General features: G+C 39.2%; 1 protein-coding gene across 7 annotated transcripts in view; it reads left to right on the top strand.

The window, feature by feature from the left end:
• DIAPH2 (diaphanous related formin 2) overlaps window positions 1-23,044 on the top strand; it is an 835,399-nt gene that overhangs the window by 643,986 nt on the left and 168,369 nt on the right. For all 7 annotated transcript variants that reach the window (XM_038415147.2, XM_043492689.1, XM_038415148.2 and 4 more), the window contains one exon: window positions 5,136-5,271. In XM_038415147.2, the coding sequence (XP_038271075.1) occupies window positions 5,136-5,271 (136 nt within the window). The remainder of the gene's footprint in view (window positions 1-5,135; window positions 5,272-23,044) is intronic.

The raw sequence follows: 23,044 nt of genomic DNA, 5'->3' as shown, positions 1-23,044 counted from the left end.
TTAGTCCCCCAAATAGCTCATAATTAAGGTTTTAGCTAAATTCAAGAGGGTCATTTGTTTATAATATTTATACTTTACTGGAAATCTGAAATTAGTGTTCCCATCTGCACTTTTCCTTCCCCAAATATTATGCCAGATTTCAGAGAATACAAAATATGTAGAGAATTAAATATGTTTTCCATCGTTTTTTAATGTCACATTTATCCTGATCATTAAATAGACTCTTTCTCTTAATATCTGGTATAACAAAGATACAGGATTAATATGCCTGGGGAAATAAGTACAGCATTCTTTATGAGAACTTTATATAAAAAAGTGATATTTTCCCTCTAAGTGCTTTTTTCCTTTTTCAATCCTTTAGTCCCCGCTATGGTAGCATCTCACTGTTTTCTAAATTACACAAATATTTTGGCCCCAACAACACTGAAGAGTAAACCTTTGTATGCATTCATGATTCTTTCTGCATGAAAAAGCATTTCCTAACATCTGCTCGAAAGTTGTTCTTTCTGTTATTTTCACTTGTACCTCTTTGTTCTAGCATCCTGGGTAAAAAATGGAAACTTCATTTAAAGATTTTTATGCACTTTAATCAAATCCGCTTTTAACATAATCCCAAAGAAGACAACTGCCACATGAAACATGATCACTGAGCCCGTCTCTTATACCTACCACTTTCCACTGTAAGATGTAATCCTTATTTTTCTTTTATATTACAGTGATCATTTTGCCAAAGAAAAGTGGATGACAAAACCTCCTTGTAGAACAAAATAATTCTGAACCTTTTCATTAAAGACCGAAAATGTATCTCTTTGAATAAAAGTACAATTCATATTGATGAGAGATTTTATATGTACTTATGCATATTTTGAGAGGGAAATATTATATGATGTGCTGCAGGTGCCCACGGCAAGACTTTTATTTGTAACTTTGAATTTTCTTTTGTTTTGCAACACTTAAATGTGATGTGTAACTATTAACTTAATATGTAGTGTTTTGTGTTATAAGAGAAATGCATAGTTGTGTAGTACAACTGGCAATTGGTGGTATATGGTTTGAGTTATTATTGACCTATATTGTAGTAACACAAAAGTATAAAACGTTGCCAGTATTGAAGCAGTTTTTCACCTCTGGTAATTAGGTAACCTGACCTACAATCTGCCCAAAAAAAAGGGCATGGCTCGTGTTCAATACCCAAATAAAAGATAACCTGAAATTGCACCATGGCGTGTCATAAGCTAAGAGCTTTAGCGCAGTAGTATGAAGGAGAATGTAAACAGAATAAAGGCCAGCAGAAGAAAGGAGAAATTAAAAAGTGTGAAGATTTAAAAGTTTTAAAATCTGTTTTGGCCCTTTTATTGTTTCTTTCCCTAGCTGATCTCCTTGTAATCCTCTGCCAGGAAGAAATCTTTGCCATATCCGTGCAATTTTTATCACTGAACTCTAAAAGGCAAATTTTGCCGGTGAAAATTGACTGTCCAGTTTTCAAAACTTATGAACTTCTTCCAAAGCTTATGAAGGCCTTGCAGAAGCCCAAATATAGCATGGCCAGATGAGAAAGATTTGTCCTTTAAACAAAGTCTATTTATACTACAATTGATACCATTTTCTCCTGAGCTGAGGTATATAAGATTCTAACTCAATCTTGAGCACAGGAGACTCCCTCTAACAGTGAACTACAGAAAGGGCAGGTACTAGACATAGTGGAAGTTTGAGGTCCCTTTATTAACTTTCCTCAGGCCAGCATCTGGCATAGCTATTCTGCCAGATGGGAAGATGCCTCTCACAAACAATTTTGCCATTTTCACAATGGCAAAATTTTTCAAAATGAACACAGAAAAATATGAAAAAAATTCATAGGGCTCCTTTTCCCACCCACCTATGGTTAAGCTCTTGGCATGCAGAGTTTTCTATAGATGAATCAGAAGGAGAATGCATGTGTTTTATATATAGCTGGCAAAGATTCATTTAAAGTTAGCCAGAAAGATGGACAGACACAAGTGTGTGCGTCCGCGCGTACGCAGTGTTGGTCCAAGGAGATTAGCTAGACAAGGTGAGGTAATATCTTTTGTTGGACCAACTTCTATTGGTGAAAGAGACACACTTTCAAGCTTACACAGAACTTTTCCTCAGATCTGGGAATGGTACTTAGTGTCACAGCGAAATGCAAGATGAAACAGAAAAAGAGTTAGCAGATGTTGCAAGAGACCATTCTAGGTGAAATGGGTGATTAACATCTCTACAGTCATAGAACAAGGAGGTTGAGTGGGTTACAGATTATTGTAATGAGCCATAAATCCAGTGCCTTAATTAAGTCCATGGTTTTTGGTGTCTACCAGAGTTATGGAATTTAATTTCCCAGGCTCATCTTTCGATGGTGTTGTGCCGTTTCCTCTGAGCATGAGAACTGAGAGGTCAGATATGGAGTGATCGTTTTTTGAAAACTTTTTGCCCACAAATAATAGTGGTGGTTTTATCTTGTATTATTTTTCCGTTTGAGTTCATTCGAGAGCATAGCTATTCTTGTTTCACCCACATAGATGATGTTGGGGCATTTAGTGCACTGGATGAAGTACATCACATGTTATGGCTAGTCTTAGTACTAGGTGTTTTTTCTGGATTGTATTTGTCTGGGTACACCACAAGAAGGATAGGAGATGCTTGTTATGGATTTTAATCAGTCCACAACTTTATTATATAGATGTCTGGTACTATCCAGCAGATAAAGTGAACAGTGCTGGCACATCCATGCTTATTCAAATCAGTGTCAATGGCTACTGGGCTACTAGTTTGTTAATCTGTGCCATTTCTTATTTGTTTTTTTCTTAGGGTTATGGGGATTTACTTTCATTGCAGTTTGTGAAGTTGCAATGAAATGAAGTGTCTGCCAGTTGTGATCAAATGTTCAGAGACAGAACTGTCCAAAAAAAGAAGGGATAAAATATTGTTTTCTTCTCTTTTTTTTCTTTCTCTCAAAATATTGTTGCTTTTTAACAGTGTACTTGGTTCAGTAAATGCCATTTTTAAGGTCTAATTTTCAGAGATGCTCTGAACCTTGAATTCCCTTGACATCAGTGGGAGTTGTAGGTACCTAGCACCTCTGGGGGAAAAACAGGTCATTAGCTACTAAATAGGATGCCATATGGGGTGGGTTCTTTCAGAGTACGTATACATAGGGATAAAAGACCCACAACACGGCCCTGGCTGTCCTGGGTCAGCTGACTGGGATTTCCAGGGCTCTGGCCAGAGGGCTGAAAATGGCTGTGTAAACATCTGGGCTCAGAATGGAGCCAGAGTCTTGGGACCCTTCACGGTCTCAGGCTCCAGCACGAGCCCAAGCATCTACACTATTTTCAGCCTATCAAGCCTGAGTCAATGGATCGGGCCTGCCATGGCTTTTTTTTTTTTTTTTAAATCCGTGTAAACACACCAGAATAGCCCAGTGGCTAGGGCACTCTACTACAATGTGAGAGACCAAAATTCAAATTTCTTCGCCATAGCAGGCGAAGAGGGGAATTGAACCTGGGACTCCCACATTCTAGGTGAGTGCCCTAACCACTGGGCTAAAAGTTTTAAGGGGACTACCAGCCTCATCACCACCACCACCTTCTCCTCCTTATCAAGAGGTTTTGTGACTCCAGCCCAAAATACCAGAATATTACAAAAATATTAAAAACAATGATTTTGATTTAACAGTTGAAGTTATTCAGCAAATTCGACATAAATTCATAAATAATTTTGCTTTAACCAAAACTGCAATTTCCACCAGATAAACTACTAGCCAAAAATATTTAGCCCAGCTCTACCATTAAAAAGATGTCTTCATGAGGTCCTTAAATGTACAGAAAGTAAGCTGAGCCTAAAATGGCCCGGTTATTCCATGTGTAAGGGGCAGCAGGGAACAACGCATCATGATGGGCTCTTTTGACCTTAAATATGTTCCTTCTTCTTTGTAGGTTTGAATTACGTCATTTGCGTGATTTGGGCTGACATAGAGGCTGAAATTTTTAGAATTTAAGAAATTCAGACAGATCGCTTCCCTTAGTGTCAATGCAGGATGTATATCAAAATCACCTATACCAGGGATTCTGAAACTGGGGGGTCGGGATCCCTCAGGGGGTCGCAAGGTTATTACATTGGCTCTCAGCTTCCACCCCAAACCCTGCTTTGCCTCCAGCATCTGTAATGGTGTTAAATATATTTTAAAGTGTTTTTAATTCATAAGAGGGGGTCGTACTCAGAGACTTGCTATGTGAAAGGGGTCACCAGTACAAAAGTTTGAGAACCACTGACCTAGACTGCTTTGAAAATCTCAACCAGATTTTAGAAAGCATAAATTAAACTGCAGTAGAAACCAATAGAACTGTAGTAACTTGTATTTAAAGTGCCCTCACATGGGGGACTTGCCTTTCTTCCAGCTTGCCACTTGCCATCCTCAAGGTTTTTGTCTGAGACAGTCTGATGTAGGTCCATTATCTTGCCTACGTAAGCCCAGAGGATTGCTATAGAATAATTTCATACATTTCATCTCCTCATAGGCGTTACCTGCTGTTCTAGTTGTGAAGAACTATTTCAGTATTTCTAATCATCTTCTCTATCTCTCTCAAATCTATTAGTATTTCATGTTGCACTCTCTTCAAGGGTTGTATAGATAGCTACATGTTCAGGATCATTAAGTACTAACTCTTTTTCCTTTTCCCTTATTGGATACCTGATAAAATAGTAGATTAACACCTCATTTCATTACTGGTCTAGTAGGCACTGTGTATTTCAAAACCTCCCTTTTAAGTGTATCTAATCTAGGTAAAAATCTGCTTCACTTGTGCAAAATATCATCCTTCAGTAATTTTTTAACACAGATGGTTCTTTAATTTCCCACTTCCCCAAGCTGTTATGTTCTGGCTTGATTTGTACCTGATTTTTTTTTCTTACAGAAAAAGAAACAGGAGGTTTTGACTAAATAAAGTTATTTACTCAATGCTATCAAAAGCACATGAATCTCTCTTCAGGAAGGAATAGTGTAGCCCCAGTATGGACAAAGTCTACACACAACCAATTTTTTTTCAATTAAATTACCAGTTCCCAATTTACAGTGCATAAATAATGGAAAAATCCTATTTTCAACACTTCTTATGCAGGAGGCACTGAAGGAAAACAACAAGAGAAGAGAAATGGAGGAGAAGAGCAAAAGAGCCAAGCTGGCAAAAGAGAAAGCTGAACGAGAGAGACTAGAGCGGCAGCAGAAGAAGAAGCAGCTGATTGATATGAACAAAGGTAAGGCAACATTTTCAGTAGAGGAATTTGTAAATGGAACAACAGATATTCTAGTTAAGACTCCTCCAGGTTAGTATGAAAAGTCCTTAATTGCTATGTTGAAAGTGCAGAAACCAAGTTAACTTTTCTAATGTCAATTTTCTATGTTGGTTCGGCATACCTGATATTCATGTTATTCTGCATCTGTCATTCACTATATGCAATGTCTCCTCCAACGCGTTTTGTGGTGAATTATTGACTTGTTTTCATTTGTTGTCGTTAATTGATTTCTTTTTATATGGATTTCCTCCCAAGAAAAAAATTTTCTTGTTTTGTTGTTAATTTTATTCTGTAAACATCTCCATAATCAAGATATTGTGGCAATTAACATCTTTCTTTTTGAGCTTGGAGGCTCCATGTTATAAATGGGATGTTCTCCCAATAGTACTGTTATGAGCTGAAAAATCTGGTTCAGCTGTGAGCCTAAATACAGAGTGACATTTCAGCATGATAAAAAGTAATGTGTTGAGCTTACTGGTTAGTTAGAATGACATTATGTAGTTCATGAGGGCATTCTATGAGAGAGCCCCAGAGGGAGAGGAAGGAGAAATCAATTGGCTCCTAATATCTATTTTTTTGCAAAGTTCCAGAAGACTGCAAAATGCAGGCTTTACTTTCCATCCCTTTGGACCCCATAACTGAGGGGAGAAGACACAAATATGAATTAGATTGAACAAGAGATTACTTTAGACTTCAGTTGCTGTTCTCCTTCTGTGATCATTTTTGTGCTGTTGTGAGACCGAACTAATCCTTCTCAATCATAAAACATATAACAATGCTCAGTATGTGACTACAACTTCTCTTTTCAACCCAGTGAACAAATCTGACAGATTCCCTTCAAGCAAAAGAATAGATTTTTTTTCTTTGACAAATCTTATGTAAGGTGCCAAGTTTTTTACTAGAATGATGTTACAATAAACTTATAATTAGAGTGAATTGAGGTAGCACTAAACTGGAGATCAATCAATTACAGAGAAGGGTTTGAAATAAAAACATTATATTTTAAGTGTGTATATACAGTATTTGTAGTGAAAGGTAGTTTATTCAGGGATGCTTTACACTTCAGAAATATTAGGACAAAACTTTCAAAAGTGATCAATGATTTTGTGAGCCTTTATTTTTGGGTGTCCAGCTGGAGAGGCCTTTGGCCTTATTTCCGGATATGTTGAGCACCCACAGCTCTCACTGAACCACAGTTCAGTTTTGAAATCAGGCCCAAGATATCCTAAAAAATGGAGTTCCCATAATAACTGGCCTTCATTTTCTATGAAAACTGCTTTGCCAATATACTTTTAACACAGTTTGATTAAAATGTCTCCTAGTGAGTTTAACTGGGGACTTCCACACTATAGCAAGCTTGAAAAAAAATATGGCTACAATTTTCAAATGTGACCAGTGACTTTGGGTTCCTCAATTTTTGGTGGCAGAACTTGAGACATCTTAAAAGGGCCAGCATATCAAAGGGTGGGTGCTTGGCGCTCTCTGAAAATGAGGCCACTTTAAAGTGTCTCAAACTGAGCACTCAAAAATTGAGGATCTCCAGGTTACTGGGACTTTTGAAAATGTTAGCTACATAATATTGGGGGTTTTTTTCATGTTTGCTATACTGTGTAAGTCCTTGTCAGTCTTTTAATATAATTAACTTGTCTAGCAATATTCTGTGTTCCCTTTTGCAGTTATTTCATATCTTCTCACTTTTTAGAAAAGAGTGGTCTACTTCTCAGCCTAGATTCTTTTTGCTGCCTTTCCAGTGAAATCATAATTCCAGCACTATGTCTGTGAAATCACATGCTTAATTGCAATGTAAATGGGAAATAAATGGGGCAGGGGTAGGGAAATAAGAACAACCCCAGGGACGGACTAGTCAGCTTAACTTCAGTACCCAGAAAGATAATGAAGCAAATAATTAAGCAATCTATTTACAATTACCTAGAAAATAATAAGTAACAGTCAGCATGGATTTGTAAAGAACAAATCATGTCAAACCAACCTAATAACTTTCTTTGACAGGATAACACGTGTATGTGTTTGTGTATGTGAGGGAGAAAGTGGTAGATGTGGTATATCTTGACTTTTAGTAAGACTTTTGATATTGTATGGGGTCCTGTCAAGCATCAGTTCTGGGTACGGAACTCTTGAATATCTTCATCAATGATTTCAAAATAGTATACAGCAATGGCGGGCAACTTGCGGCCTGTCAAGGTAATCCGCTGGTGGGCCGCCAGACCGTTTGTTTACATTTTCACAGCTGCCCACAGCTCTCAATGTCCACAGTTCACCGTTCCTGGCCAGTGGGAGCTCTGGGAAGCAGCATCCAGCCCGTGCTGCTTCCCACAGCTCCCATTGGCCAGGAATGGCAAATAGCGGCCACTGGGAGCTGCAGGCGGCCATGCAAATGTAAACAAATGGTCTGGCAGCCTACCAGCAGATTACCCTGATGGGCTGCGTGTGGCCCACAGGCCACAGGATGCCCATCACTAGTATAGAGAATACACTTATAAAGTTTGCAGACGATATCAAGCTGGGAAAGATTGCAAGTGCTTTGGAGGATAGGATTAAAATTCAAAATGATCTGGAGAAATGGTCTGAAGTAAATAGGATGATATTCAATAAGGACTAATGCATAGTACTCCACTTAGGAAGAACAATCAGTTGCACACATACAAAATGGGAAATGACTGCCTAGGAAGGAGTACTGCAGAAAGGGATCTGGGGGTCATAGTGAGTCACAAGACAAATATGAATCGACAGTGAAACACTGTTGCAGAAAAAATAAGCATCCTTCTAGGATGTATTAGCAGGAGTTTTGTAAGCAAGACACGAGAACTATTTCTTCCGCTCTACTCTGCACTGATTAGGCCTCAACAGGCATATTCTGTCCAGTTCTGGGTGCCACATTTCAGGAAAGATGTGGACAAATTAGAGAAAGTCCAGAGAAGTGCAACAAAAATAATTAAAGGTCTAGAAAACATGACCTATGAGGGAAGATTAAAAAAAATTAGATCTATTTAGTCTGGAGAATAGAAAAATTATAACAGTTTTCAAGTACATAAAGGTTGTTAGAAGTTTTCTTTTTAGGGGGAAAGGGAAATTCTTAAATAACGTTGTAAAAAAATCAGGAAAAAACTAGGACAACCTACTTTCTGAACATGAATAGATAGATTCCTGGCTAGTTTTCCAGAACATGGATGATTTAACTGGGACTTGGTCCTGCTTTGAGCAGGGGGTTGGACTAGATGACCTTCTGGGGTCCCTTCCAACCCTGATATTCTATGATTCTATGATTCTATGATTCTAACATGTTGTTGCAGTGACCTTTTTCATGAATATGTGAAGTCATCTCACTGGAGAGATTTCATGAAATGTTCTTATATATGTAACTAAAGCCATAAAACCATGGGTGGGAAAATTCATGCATTGTCATTTTGTTTAATGAACAGTATACAAGCCAGATAGTTGGCTGTGTCAACCAGTTGAGATGTGATTTCAGTATTGCACCACCATTATGGAGGTCTATGAAAGTGATTGAAAAGCGAAAATAACATCAGTATGTTGTAAAGGTTTAAAAACTGTAAGAAGAATTTGACTTCATTTTTTTTCATATTTCCTCTTAAGATTGTTACACTAGTACAGAAACTAGTACAGATTGACTCTAGTTGCAATTATTTGTATTTTGATCCCATATGCCCAGTTCTCTCCAGTAATTGAAACAAATTGCAATGGGAAAAAAGCACAAAGAGCCTCATCCAGCTACTGTTGAGGTCAGTGAGATACTCCCATTGACTTCAACAGGGGCTAGATCAAACTCAGAAACTCTGCCAGGCCTCTCGTGCAGTTTCTTCTTGTGGAGGGCAGTCAGTCTTGTTGGCTAGTTGAGATAAGGCGTTTAAAACCCACAGAACTTGATGATCATCAAGGAAATTCTGTTGATTGTAGGGCTTTAGTATAGATTGCCATCCACTTCAATGATGCTGTCCAACTTCACCTTCCCACCTGGCAGCCAGGCTCCCTTAGGAGCTGTGTTCTATGTCTCTGCACATCCTCACTTTGAACAGTGTATGTACAGAGTGGAACCTGTATAGAAATATATTAGGGTCTTGTGGGTAGTGTGGTATAGAATACAATTTCTTCCTTGCTGCTGTATGTAGAGACTAACCAATTTATTTGAGCATAAGCTTTCGTGAACTACAGCTCACTTCATCGGATGCATTTGGTGGAAAAAAAAAAGAGGGGAGATTGATATACACACACAGAGAACATGAAACAATGGGTTTATCATACACACTGTAAGGAAAGGAAAGGAGTACTTGTGGCACCTTAGAGACTAACAAATTTATTAGAGCATAAGCTTTCGTGAGCTACAGCTCACTTCATCGGATGGAAAGTGATCACTTAAGATGACCCATCACCAGCAGCGGGGGGGGGGGAGGAGGAAAACCTTTCATGGTGACAAGCAAGGTAGGCTATTTCCAGCAGTTAACAAGAATATCTGAGAAACAGTGGGGGGTGGGGTGGGGTGGAGAAATAACATGGGGAAATAGTTTTACTTTGTGTAATGACTCATCCATTCCCAGTCTCTATTCAAGCCTAAGATAATTGTATCCAGTTTGCAAATTAATTCCAATTCAGCAGTCTCTCATTGGAGTCTGTTTTTGAAGCTTTTTTGTTGAAGGATAGCCACTCATAGGTCTGTAATCGAGTGACCGGAGAGATTGAAGTGTTCTCCAACTGGTTTTTGAATGTTATAATTCTTGACGTCTGATTTGTGTCCATTCATTCTTTTACGTAGAGACTGTCCAGTTTGGCCAATGTACATGGCAGAGAGGCATTGCTGGCACATGATGACATATGTCACATTGGTAGATGCGCAGGTGAACGAGCCTCTGATAGTGTGGCTGATGTGATTAGGCCCTATGATGGTGTCCCCTGAATAGATAATGGTGTGTGGTTGCTGGTGAGTATTTGCTTCAGATTGGGGGGGCTGTCTGTAAGCAAGGACTGGCCTGTCTCCCAAGATCTGTGAGAGTGATGGGTCATCCTTCAGGATAGGTTGTAGATCCTTGATGATGCGTTGGAGAGGTTTTAGTTGGGGGCTGAAGGTGATGGCTAGTGGCGTTGTGTTATTTTCTTGGTTGGACCTGTCCTGTAAGAGGTGACTTCTGGGTTCTCTTCTGGCTCTGTCAATCTGTTTCTTCACTTCAGCAAGTGGGTATTGTAGTTGAATGCTTCCGCCGCATGAGCTGAAATTGTGGAAAAGCAGCATCGCTTGCCCCATAACCTCAGCCATGCAGAACACAATGCCATCCACAGCCTCAGAAACAACTCTGACATCATAATCAAAAAGGCTGACAAAGGAGGTGCTGTCATCGTCATGAATAGGTCGGAGTATGAACAAGAGGCTACTAGGCAGCTCTCCAACACCACTTTCTACAAGCCATTACCCTCTGATCCCACTGAGAGTTACCAAAAGAAACTACAGCATTTGCTCAAGAAACTCCCTGAAAAAGCACAAGAACAAATCCGCACAGACACACCCCTAGAACCCCGACCTGGGGTATTCTATCTGCTACCCAAGATCCATAAACCTGGAAATCCTGGACGCCCCATCATCTCAGGCATTGGCACCCTGACAGCAGGATTGTCTGGCTATGTAGACTCCCTCCTCAGGCCCTACGTTACCAGCACTCGCAGCTATCTTCGAGACACCACTGACTTCCTGAGGAAAGTACAGTCCATTGGTGATCTTCCTAAAAACACCATCCTGGCCACTGTGGATGTAGAAGCCCTCTACATCAACATTCCACACAAAGATGGGCTACAATCCGTCAGGAACAGTATCCCCGATAATGTCACGGCTCACCTGGTGGCTGAACTTTGTGACTTTGTCCCCATAACTATTTCACATTTGGGGACAATGTATACCTTCAAATCAGCGGCACTGCGATGGGTACCCGCATGGCCCCACAGTATGCCAACATTTTTATGGCTGACTTAGAACAACGCTTCCTCAGCTCTCGTCTCCTAATGCCCCTACTCTACTTGCGCTACATTGATGACATCTTCATCATCTGGACCCATGAAAAAGAAGCCCTTGAGGAATTCCACCATGATTTCAACAATTTCTATCCCACCATCAACCTCAGCCTGGACCAGTCCACACAAGAAATCCACTTCCTGGACACTATGGTGCTAATAAGCGATGGTCACATAAACACCACCCTATATCGGAAACCTACTGACCGCTATTCCTACCTACATGCCTCTAGCTTTCATCCAGATCATACCACATGCTCCATTGTCTACAGCCAAGCTCTACGATATAACCGCATTTGCTCCAACCCCTCTGACAGAGACAAACACCTACAAGATCTCTATCATGCATTCCTACAACTACAATACCCACCTGCTGAAGTGAAGAAACAGATTGACAGAGCCAGAAGAGTACCCAGAAGTCACCTACTCCAGTACAGGCCCAACCAAGAAAATAACAGAACGCCACTAGCCATCACCTTCAGCCCCCAACTAAAACCTCTCCAACGCATCATCAAGGATCTACAACCTATCCTGAAGGACGACCCATCACTCTCACAGATCTTGGGCGACAGGCCAGTCCTTGCTTACAGACAGCCCCCCAATCTGAAGCAAATACTCACCAGCAACCACACACCACACAACAGAACCACCAACCCAGGAACCTATCCTTGCAACAAAGCCCGTTGCCAACTCTATCCATATATCTATTCAGGGGACACCATCATAGGGCCTAATCACATCAGCCACACTATCAGAGGCTCATTCACCTGTGCATCTACCAATGTGATATATGCCATCATGTGCCAGCAATGCCCCTCTGCCATGTACATTGGCCAAACTGGACAGTCTCTACGTAAAAGAATGAATGGACACAAATCAGACGTCAAGAATTATAACATTCAAAAACCAGTTGGAGAACACTTCAATCTCTCTGGTCACTCGATTACAGACTTGAGAGTGGCTATCCTTCAACAAAAAAGCTTCAAAAACAGACTCCAGCGAGAGACTGCTGAATTGGAATTAATTTGCAAACTGGATACAATTAACTTAGGCTTGATTAGAGACTGGGAATGGATGAGTCATTACATAAAGTAAAACTACTTCCCCATGTTATTTCTCCACCCCACCCCACCCCCCACTGTTCCTCAGATATTCTTGTTAACTGCTGGAAATAGCCTACCTTGCTTGTCACCATGAAAGGTTTTCCTCCTCCCCCCTGACCCCCCGCTGCTGGTGATGGCTTATCTTAAGTGATCACTCTCCTTACAGTGTGTATGATAAACCCATTGTTTCATGTTCTCTGTGTGTGTATATCAATCTCCCCTCTTTTTTTTTCCACCAAATGCATCCGATGAAGTGAGCTGTAGCTCACGAAAGCTTATGCTCAAATAAATTGGTTAGTCTCTAAGGTGCCACAAGTACTCCTTTTCTTTATTACTCCTCCAATGGTTAGAAACCTTCATCTAATCCTACCTCTTTTCATCGTATGTTGTGACAGGTGGTTTTGTTCCACGACACACATGATAAAAGGTGTAGCAATCCTTAAAAAAGGCTGTGAATATGTTCACTGGCAAGTTAGGTTCAGATAGCAATAGTCTATCAGTCAAAACTTGGGATCATTTGAGCATTTCCCAAAACTTTAATACAACTAATCATTTATAATTTCTCAAGAGCTTGAAGAGCTTGAAAAATGTGGTTGGAGGGTTCTGGGGAAGAGGAGATACCAAAGCATAAAGTCTGGAATAAAAATATGATGAGATTATTGGGTGGTAAATGCACTTGGGGAATACAGAACAGAAATAACTGAGCCAAAGGGTAAGAAGCTCAAGTTATAAAAAGGTGACAATAAAGACAGCCAATGAGGATCATCCTGGGGTCAATAAACTCATTTTATTTACATTTTAGAAAAATATTTCCTGGAGAAAATAAAATGGTAATGTATAAAAGTGTTTTGTAAAAGAGTTATCAGCACTTACTATGAAAAAACCATGGCACTTCTTCAAAAAGTAGGATTACCAAATTGTTGGCTGAACTGACCAAGTTCCAAGATAATTGCCTATATAATTCCCACATCCTGTCATGTCATTTGGACAAACTATTCTTATCCAAACTGTTATGCAGTAGTGTTGAATATGAGAGCTGTGCTGCATCCCAGAGGTGGACATACTTTTCAGTGTAATTGTTCAGTAAAATGATGCTTATACATACTATACTTGATGGGTGTTAGATAAATAGTAATAAGAATTTCTGAAATAAATAATTTAGTTGGTCAGCTAGCAGCCTCTTTACTGAAGGGTTAGCCAGTAGTCAAAGAACAGGAAGGAGATTTGCACTTTAAATATAGAACTGTCATAAAATGGAAGCTGTATCTGTATGCAACTGAAGGGTGGGAGGAAGAATGGGTTGCTTGTTGAATTTTGTATCAGTGGAATGTTGTTTTTGTAGCTGCAGCATATAGTTTCACAAGTTTGTAGAGATGTTTTTCTCCCAAGGGGCTTTCTACCACAGTATGTTGAGACAGAGACAAATTAATCATGTTGATAAGTTTTGTATCTACTGTACCATGGTGTTAAACAGCTCTGAAGAAATATACTACTGAAACTTTTCAAAACTAGCTCAATTAGAAGTGATTTGAATCAATTAACTTTCATTCTCCATCAGCTAATACCATAATACACCTTACTTTTTAATATTGTTTCTACTAAAACATGCTGAGTTACTAAGGGTTGGAAGGTTCTTTTAGATATTAGCCTAATACAGCACTCCTATACATTGCACGTTATTATTAAAAACATTTACACATTACATTCAATTTAAGAGCAAATTGTGATGATTCAACACCGCATACAGCACTTTTCTTCAAGAGAGTAAGTCCACTAGGTATAACAAAGAACCCTTGTTTAATATCAGAAGTCTACCTGTCTTTTTTTTTTTTCCTCATATGCAGACATCTAATTAAATGAATTGAACCTTTCTTTCATTGATTTAAGTGGAACTTTGTCAGGATCAGATTCTAGTAATCAAATATGCAGCTTCAAATTGCATGTCATTGGTGAGATGTGTAATCTGTTGTGCGAGGAAAGTGATTAAAAAAGAAAATATCTATAAACTAACACTGTGTTTAAGATTGAGTATGTGATGCCTCATCTTTTCAAATTGAAGTAGAAGCAACATGTGATCATTCCTAAAGTTTAAGGCAGTAAAACTAGAGACACGAGGTGGATGAGGTAATATCACTGGTAGCTACAAATTTGTGTTCAGTGTACAGTACATGTCTGCTGCCTGCCACAGTGTGACTTGTCCATTTAAGGAGAGATGGGACCATATATATAGCTTGTGCCATAATAAATTAGCTGCTTCCCGGGCTGAGGGAACAGGACTAAAGTGAGTCATATGATAGCTTAATGGACATTCGGACCTTATAAAAGGGCTGAGGGAGATCAGTCTGGGGTAACAGGCTGGTCTGGGCTGGAAGGCAGTGAGTCAGGGTATGCTGGACAAGGTAATCCAGAAGAACCAGCTTTTGGGGCGCAGAGCAGGGAAGGATGCAAGGAAGAGAGAACAGTAATGTCGAATCATCACAATTTGTTCTTAAATTGAATGTAATGTGTAAATGTTTTTAATAATAATGTGCAATGTATAGGAGTGCTGTATACATTCAATTTAAGAGCAAATTGTGATGATTCGACACCTCATACAGCACTTTTCTTCAAGAGAGTAAGTCCACTAGGTACAACAAAGGAGCTGAGTGTTCTATCCCTGAGCCTTAGAGACTCTCAAAGGTAACCCAGAAAGGGGCTGGAATAGGACCCAGAGAGCAGGCTGAAGAGAAGTCCGCAAAAGGGAGAAAAACGTTTTTGTACTGGGGGCAATTTTTCATTGGACTTTTGCTATGCTGGAAGGAGTTAAATTTTGTTTGTGACTTGGCTGTAGAACTAAGCCACATCTCCAGCACAGTCTGGTGTTTGGAAAGCCAAGGAGACCAACCTCAGGAAGGGAAATTGAGGCAGAGAGTGCAAGCTGATTATTTTTATTTAACTTTATCTTGCAGAAGACCATTCTAAGATATGAGATAAAGGCTGAAAACAATCTAAATAGGTCTGTACTAAAGGAAGTGCCATAATAGCACCCTTGTGCTGCCTAATCATTCATTAGAAACTTATTTTAGTTTAATATTTCAATATTATATTTTTAACCGAAGTGTCAAATGAACAGCTGCTGTTCACCAATATAGCAATTAAATTAGTTGTGTTCTCAGTCAAGTGTATTTACATTCAAGTCAATAGTTCTTGCTGACAGATTTATAGTAACAACTGAGAGCACTCAGCCCAAACAAAGAATATCCAATTAATGGATTTCATAAACCGACATGGAATGTATAGGTTCTTGGCCTATATTTGAATGAGTACAGAGAACCTAAGTCTCAGTGTTCAACAGCAGATTATTATTGCACCACCCATTTGATAGTGTTTGTCAGCATTTTATAGTGTGCAGTGGTGACACATTACATTCTGGGCGTTAACACCTCATTCTACTTCTATTCAGTAACTCTAGGTGTTTAACTCTCCTACAACTGTCTTTCTATTGCAAAAGAATTGAGAGAGATCACTTTTAAGCAGAAAGTGGTCAAGAAAATTAACAGTACACAATTGAAATCAAAAGAGTACTTAAAGAAATTCCACCTTAAGGTAAGGAACAGATTTGAGGTACCGCTAGGGGCAGAGGAAGAGAGAAAGACTGGACCTGAAGAAAAACAGGCAGGGCTCAGAGACAATGTGATTCAGGCAATAGCAGTGACAGTTGGATATCAACATAGAGCAAGAAAAGGATAAGCTGATATGAGGTCTCAGTGAGAACAGAAAAATACTGAAAGGAAAACTCCTGAATGCTAAAACCAAGGAAATATTGGGGAGAAAAGGGGGGGAAAAGGAGTGCAAGAAAGCAAACAAAGACATGAAAAGCAAAGCAAGGAAAGATAAAAGCAGAGATGTTGAAGACCTAGCTGCTGAAGCTTGTGCTGTAATGGGAAACCACAGAGTCATTTACCAAGTGACTAAAACCCTGTGTGGAAATCTCAAAACAGGAAACGGACCAATAAAAAACAAAGATGGAAAAATGCTCACAATTGAGGTAGAACAGAAAAATGGTTAGAGCATTTCAAAGTACTCAGCAATCCCAGACCCACTTCACCAGATTTTGATGAAAAGCGAACCTGATCAACTTGACATTAACATTAACTCAGTTGAGATGGTAGAAGTACAGGCTGAAGTTAAGAAGCTGAAACATAACAGAATGGCAGGCAATGATCAAACTACAACAGAAATGGTAAACACACTTGAAACCAATTAAACTGACAGCTGTTCAATTAAGTTTTGGGAAAAGAGACCCTTCCTGACCAGTGGAAACATGCATTCATTGTCAGAATACCCCAGAAGGATGATCTTACTGACTGACAACTGGAGAGGAGTACTTGTGGCACTGGGTTTTGTTTTGTTTTTGGGGTTTTTTTGCGGATACAGACTAACACAGCTGCTACTCTGAAAACTGGAGAGGAGTTGCACTACTCCCTGTTGTAGGGAGTCTTCTGCAGTGTGATACTATGTAGCAGTGGTTCTCAAACTTTTGTATTGGTGACCCCTTTCACGTAGTAAGCCTCTGAGTGAGACCCCCCCCTATAAATTAAAAACACATTTTTATACATTTAACATCATTATAAATGCTGAAGGCAAAGAAGGGTTTGGGGTGGAGACTGACAGCTTGCGACTTCCCATGTAATAACCTCACAACCCCCTGAGGTGTCCGGACCCCCAGTTTGAGAACTCCTGCGATGAAAGAGGCAATGGATGCAAAGCTTGGAGAAGAATATGTTGAATTCAGACCTAAGAGATCCTCTGTAGATCAAGTATTCACATTAGGTAGCATCATAGAAGTGTATATTTAGATTGTCAAGGTCCCCTCATCATCAATTTCATTGATTTTTCAAAAAGTATTTGGCAGCCTGTACACACATACATTGAGGAATATTCTTCAGTCCTTCAGAATCCCAGCTAAATCTGTCAGCATCTCTAAGGCCACATACAGAAGATGCTAAATGCTCTGTAAGGGTGAACAACCAGACAACAGAGTGATTCACTGTGAACATGGGCATGAAACAGGGCTGCATTTTATCTCTGCTTTTGTTTGGCATTGCCATAGACTACTAGATAATGAAAAAGTGAATTAGAAACAAACACTGGTATATGGGTAGATATCAGATGTCTAGAATACTTAGACTTTACTGATGGTATTGCACTATTGAGCAACACCTCTGAAAAGTTACAACCAAAAACAGGCCACCTTGCAAAAACAGTAGGCCAAACAGGGCTCAATTTAGTTATGCTAAAACGAATATCCTTTCAACCCAGACATCAAACAGTAACTTCATATGACAAGATAAAAATATCAAGAACAAACCACATTTCACTTAGCTGGGCAGCACCATAATGGCTATCTCAAGAAGAAAGTGACATCAAGGATAAGGAAGGACATCTGCAGCTTTTACCAAACTCAGCAATGTATGGAAATCAGATATACAGCACTATACAGAATGAAACTGAGCATTTTAAACACAAACATAATGTCTGTTAATAAGAGCAGGAGATCTACCAAAAAGTAGGAAAACTAAGTGCCTATAAAAGATTCTGAAGTTGGTTGGAAAGACTTTATCACCAATGACAAGATCTGAGATATTACCAACCAGCAGCTTGTTTCCACTAGAATCAGAAGGAAAATCTGGACATAGTTGGGGAATATCCTCCAGATGCCAACTCCTGCATGAAGCTGTCAAGTGGAAACCAAAGGCGCCCAACAGAAACTTTAAGAAAGCTCCTACTCAAATTCTATCACTGGGACTATAATAGCAAATTCAGATTCTTTCGATCTACTGAAGCTGTGATTTTCAATTGAGCTTAAAGGAGTTAGGAACCCAGGTGCCATTGCAATCCAATTTTGTGTGCCTAAATAAATAGCATGCCCTATATAAGAGTATATAATACAAATTCATCGGACTAGTGGGATTAATACTTGTTGTGCAGTGACAATATGTACGTGTACACACACACATATTTGTTTTGGAATGCAGCTATTTTTGACAATATGACTTCGCTATTTTTCCCTTTGTGTCTGTGTAGTTTGTTTCCCAAACTTTAACTTTAGAGCAAAATGTGTTTGTGATAGGGCATGGCTTCTCTCCCATCTTCTCTCAGCAGAAACTGTACAGACTCCAGTGTTCGTGCCTTCACTATATTCTTTTATTTTAAGTTCCCTCCACCAGGTCCACCAACAAACCCTGTGCAACTGTCTATTGATAGTGCCAACCGCACTTTTGACCCTTTGCCCAGGACATGAGGGAAATAGAGGGATCAGCTGAGCTCAACTAGCCCTCGTCCGTGCCCCCCCCCCCATCCTTGGCACTTCCTTCCTGCCTTTTTATCCACCTTGCACTGATGAAGTAATTGATTCCGTAAACCATACAGCCAGCCTGACTGCCTAATTACCCCGATCAGCTTTCTCAAGGGAACTAATTAACATCTGAGTGATCAGAGTGCAGGCTCACCAGTTTGCACCCTGCTTCTCACCGTGGGGTTTCAGAGTAGCAGCCATATTAGTCTGTATTCGCAAAAAGAAAATGCATCCGATGAAGTGAGCTGTAGTTGGAAATTAAAATTGAACCGTGAATTCTGGATTCAGGGTTTCTCTTACTGGGAATCAAGTGTGTGATGAAAGCCAAGTTATATTTAGCAGTGTGTGCCTCCTGTCTGACTTAAATTGTTTAGATCTCATAGTAGGCCGACCCTGAGCTCAGTGTGTGTGTGTCTGTCTTCCCACAATCCCTGGCCAGTCTTAAAAGTGGGATCTCAGAGATCTGTTTTAAGTATTTTCCTACCCTGTTGGAAAATGTGCTCATCATTTGTTCTACATGGAAGACAGCCAACTATAGATAAGCCACCAGATAGTCTGTTTGAACAGCATAGTTTTAGCATTTCTGGGTATTTCTTCATTTCAGCGTTAACATGGATGTTGTCCTCAACATCCCTTCCTGATGAACAGAAAGAATCTAACTCAGGAGCTTGGGTTTTCCTTCTGCCTGGGCTGGCAACCTACCGATTTTGAAGTGACAATGCAAATTAATCAAGCCTGGGTGCTGGTAGTCCTCCAGTCTTATCCCATAATTACACATGCTGCAGTGTGCTTTCATCCCATATTAGCCTACTTTGTTTGTGTGGCACTTCAACAGCATTTGAACAGAGAAATCCTTCTCCTGTGCTGCCAGCGGTCCAGAAATTGACACCAGTCTTTGGTAAAGCCACAGTGTAATATCAGTAAGTCCCAAGAGCCCAGGAAGGACAGACAAGTTTTTTCCCACAATACACTGTAAATGAATCCTTAGACTGGCCTGGATAACTACAAAGAAAATGTATTAGCAGCAGCACAAATGTGGAACAGTGGTTTTGGTGTAATGTAATGCTGCCCCAGGCTATGCACATCAGTTGCTAACATCTTTGGGGATGTAAGACACTTATAGGCTATAAAGTTTCAGTGGCTCCTCACCTAGCAGATAAGCTTTGACCTGGGTCACTGTTTCCTACTATCTCTCACAGGGAGTCAGTATCTGGTCTGTTGGAAATAATGCTATGAGTTTTTAGAATCCAGATAATTCTGTGACCTTGACAGCTTTGGGCCTGCCAGGGGTTTTTCCCCCAGAAGAAATCATAACTTTGAAAGTTCTCCATTTATGCACACCCTACAGTATTCATAATTCAGAAAATAGCTATACAAGTAAAAACCATAGGTACAGATACAATCATTATTGTTTCAGAGTAGCAGCCGTGTTAGTCTGTATTCGGAAAAAGAAAAGGAGTACTTGTGGCACCTTAGAGACTAACAAATTTATTAGAGCATAAGCTTTCGTGAGCTACAGCTCACTTCATCGGATGCATTTGCATCCGATGAAGTGAGCTGTAGCTCACGAAAGCTTATGCTCTAATAAATTTGTTAGTCTCTAAGGTGCCACAAGTACTCCTTTTCTTTTTGCGAATCATTATTGTGTGGTTAAGATTAGGTAGCTGTCACAATTTTACATAATGTTCATCACTATAAAGAGACAAAATGGTTGATGGTTTCATAATGATGGTAGACATCCTCCCACCCCAACAACCCCCCATTTTACAGAGACCTCAGTGGCATTAGCAACTTTAGCAAAATCTACCATTCAGATAAATAGATTTCAAGCTCTGTTTGAGTCTTGACAATAGAGGACAATTAAATTTAGAATAACCTGAATTTCAGACAGTCAGTGTTTGGGAAATCGGGGTTTAATTTTATAGTGAGGGAACTGGCATAACATAGTCTGTTCATTCAGGCTGCCACATTTGATCGTTTTAAAACTGCTGTTGCCTCTGTGTGCTCCTCCTGAGTGAAGCAAGAAAGACCTAGCCAGCACTCTGAATCGGCAGAAATCAATATTAGAAAAAAATCAATCCCACAGCCCAAAAGACAAAATAATTGGTGAAGATCACTTGAACACTCTTGTGGTGCTGTAGTCTCAAAGAAGGATGCCACATTAAAAGACTCATGCATGGAACACGATAGTGTCCTCTGTCAGTATCTTGAAAAATTGTAAGAGGGACCTCGTGGAACTCGCATGTAAACAGAATGAAAATATCCTGTCTTGAATCACGTAAAATATGTTAAAGAAGTCATGTGCAAAAAAGAAACATGAGAGCCCAGTGTGAGTGATAAAAACCTTTCTTTTCCTAAAAAACAGGATAAGTTGTTAAAAAAAAAAAAAAAAAAGTAACCTTTAAAGGAAGATGACTCCATTAATGCTAGAAGGATTCAAGACCTTGGATTATATGATGCTTATACGTAGGTGCCAATCGCAAAACTTTAAAGTTGCTCCAGTTATTTGACTTCTGATCATAACATTTGGAAAGTAATTGAACTTGTATATTACTTTGGGTACAATACTTCTCGTATTGCCTCATTTTCTGTCACTTTAGCAGTTTTGTGGCCCCCATGTTCGAGGTTTGTGTCTATTTGTTACTGAGCATTCCACATTCATTCTTATTTTTCTAAGTTTCATGAAAATCAACCTTGCAAAGTCCATAAATCCATTCAGAATAAGGCACCTGGGACAATGCTGATGCATTTTAGTTTAATACATTCCTGCTAAAATAGACCTTGACTAGTGTGATATTTTCTGAAAATGGAAAATATGTAATTCTAGAAATCTTTTTTATAGCTTGCCAGTACAACTAAGCATAGCTTTGTCATTTTATTAACCTGATCTCAGGCTTATGTAAAGTTATCACAAACAATGAGTTGAAATGTTATTTATCCAAGGCCTTGTCTTGTTTTGTAGACTGACGTGAGATATGGATTCTCTTATCATTCACACTTCCCTAGCCTGTTCTTCTTTTAATTAGAAGTTGAAAATATTCACAGAATTTTACTCTGGTAGAAAATGCTGAGGAAAACTGATTCTCAAGGGCATTTTTACTCTGTACACAAAATGAATTTAGAAAACAAAAATTGAAAACAAGTGCTATCAAGAGAACAAAATTAAAAAACTTCCAAGGAAAAAAACTGACCCTCATACACTATGTTGTGACCAAATATTTAATGATATAATAATTATTTATATTAGTTTATTATACTAAGCCCTTTCTACTAGTGAGCAGTCTGTATATACAGTGACTATGATTACATAAACTAGCAAAAGCTGTGAAACTCTTTAACCCTTTCACTTTTAAAATGCAGCCAGTTTTGGAATGTGGCAGGTATTAAAGCCCACAGCAGTGCAGTATAGGACGAGAAGTGCAGAGGGAAAGTATAGCAGTTTAAAACTCCATGAGCAATGAAGATGGACTGAATGTAATTATCCAAAGTGGAATTTGCCCAGGATGTGGAAGTATGACCTCTAGCTCCTGGAGAACTTCCTTGGGATCTTTAATGACTGTAAGCTGTTCAGGCCTTGCTTTTGTTTTTTATTCTTATTTTGTGTAAATCTTTAGATGCTATGCAAACACGTTGAGACATTTTCCTTGCTTGCCCTAAGAAACTTAGTCAAAGATAGACAAATTATACTACAATAATTCTTGAAAGGAAGGGTATACGGAATACTGGTGAAGAGAAAAACATAGGAAAGATTTAGGAAATAATTAGATTTCAATGAATGACTGGAATAGAGATTTGCTTCCATGGCAAACAAAAAGCATATTTCACACTAAACGAGGAGTTTAGGAACAATAGAAAACAAGGGTTGTAATGAAAACTGTTTTTCCGTCTCAACTGTAGTGGTCACTGCTACTCTGGCTATACTAAATGAAGAAAAAGGTTTTCTTGTATTGATTTGTCAACTGTAATCCACATCCTGATGATATGAGTTTTATAAATGGGAAAGCAAATACCTTTCTATTAAATGTAGATGGGCTTATCTAAGGTTTAGCGTATGAAATTTTTCAGGGAAGAGATAAAAGAACACTGTGGGCGCTAAATCTTAGCTAAGGAACACCTAGTCCCACATTGAGAACAAAATCAAGAAAACATTTTATTCTTCATTTCCATGTTTCCTCACTTTTTGATGAGAACTAGAAATCAATATTTGATAAGATAGATTTCCATTGAAAAGAGAGAATGGATTCATAAATGTGTGAAGGAT

Source organism: Dermochelys coriacea, chromosome 9 (genome assembly GCF_009764565.3).
Source record: "Dermochelys coriacea isolate rDerCor1 chromosome 9, rDerCor1.pri.v4, whole genome shotgun sequence".
Taxonomy (NCBI): domain Eukaryota; kingdom Metazoa; phylum Chordata; order Testudines; family Dermochelyidae; genus Dermochelys; species Dermochelys coriacea.
Note: the sequence above shows the minus strand (reverse complement) of the source record. Positions and strands in the feature narration are given on the sequence as shown.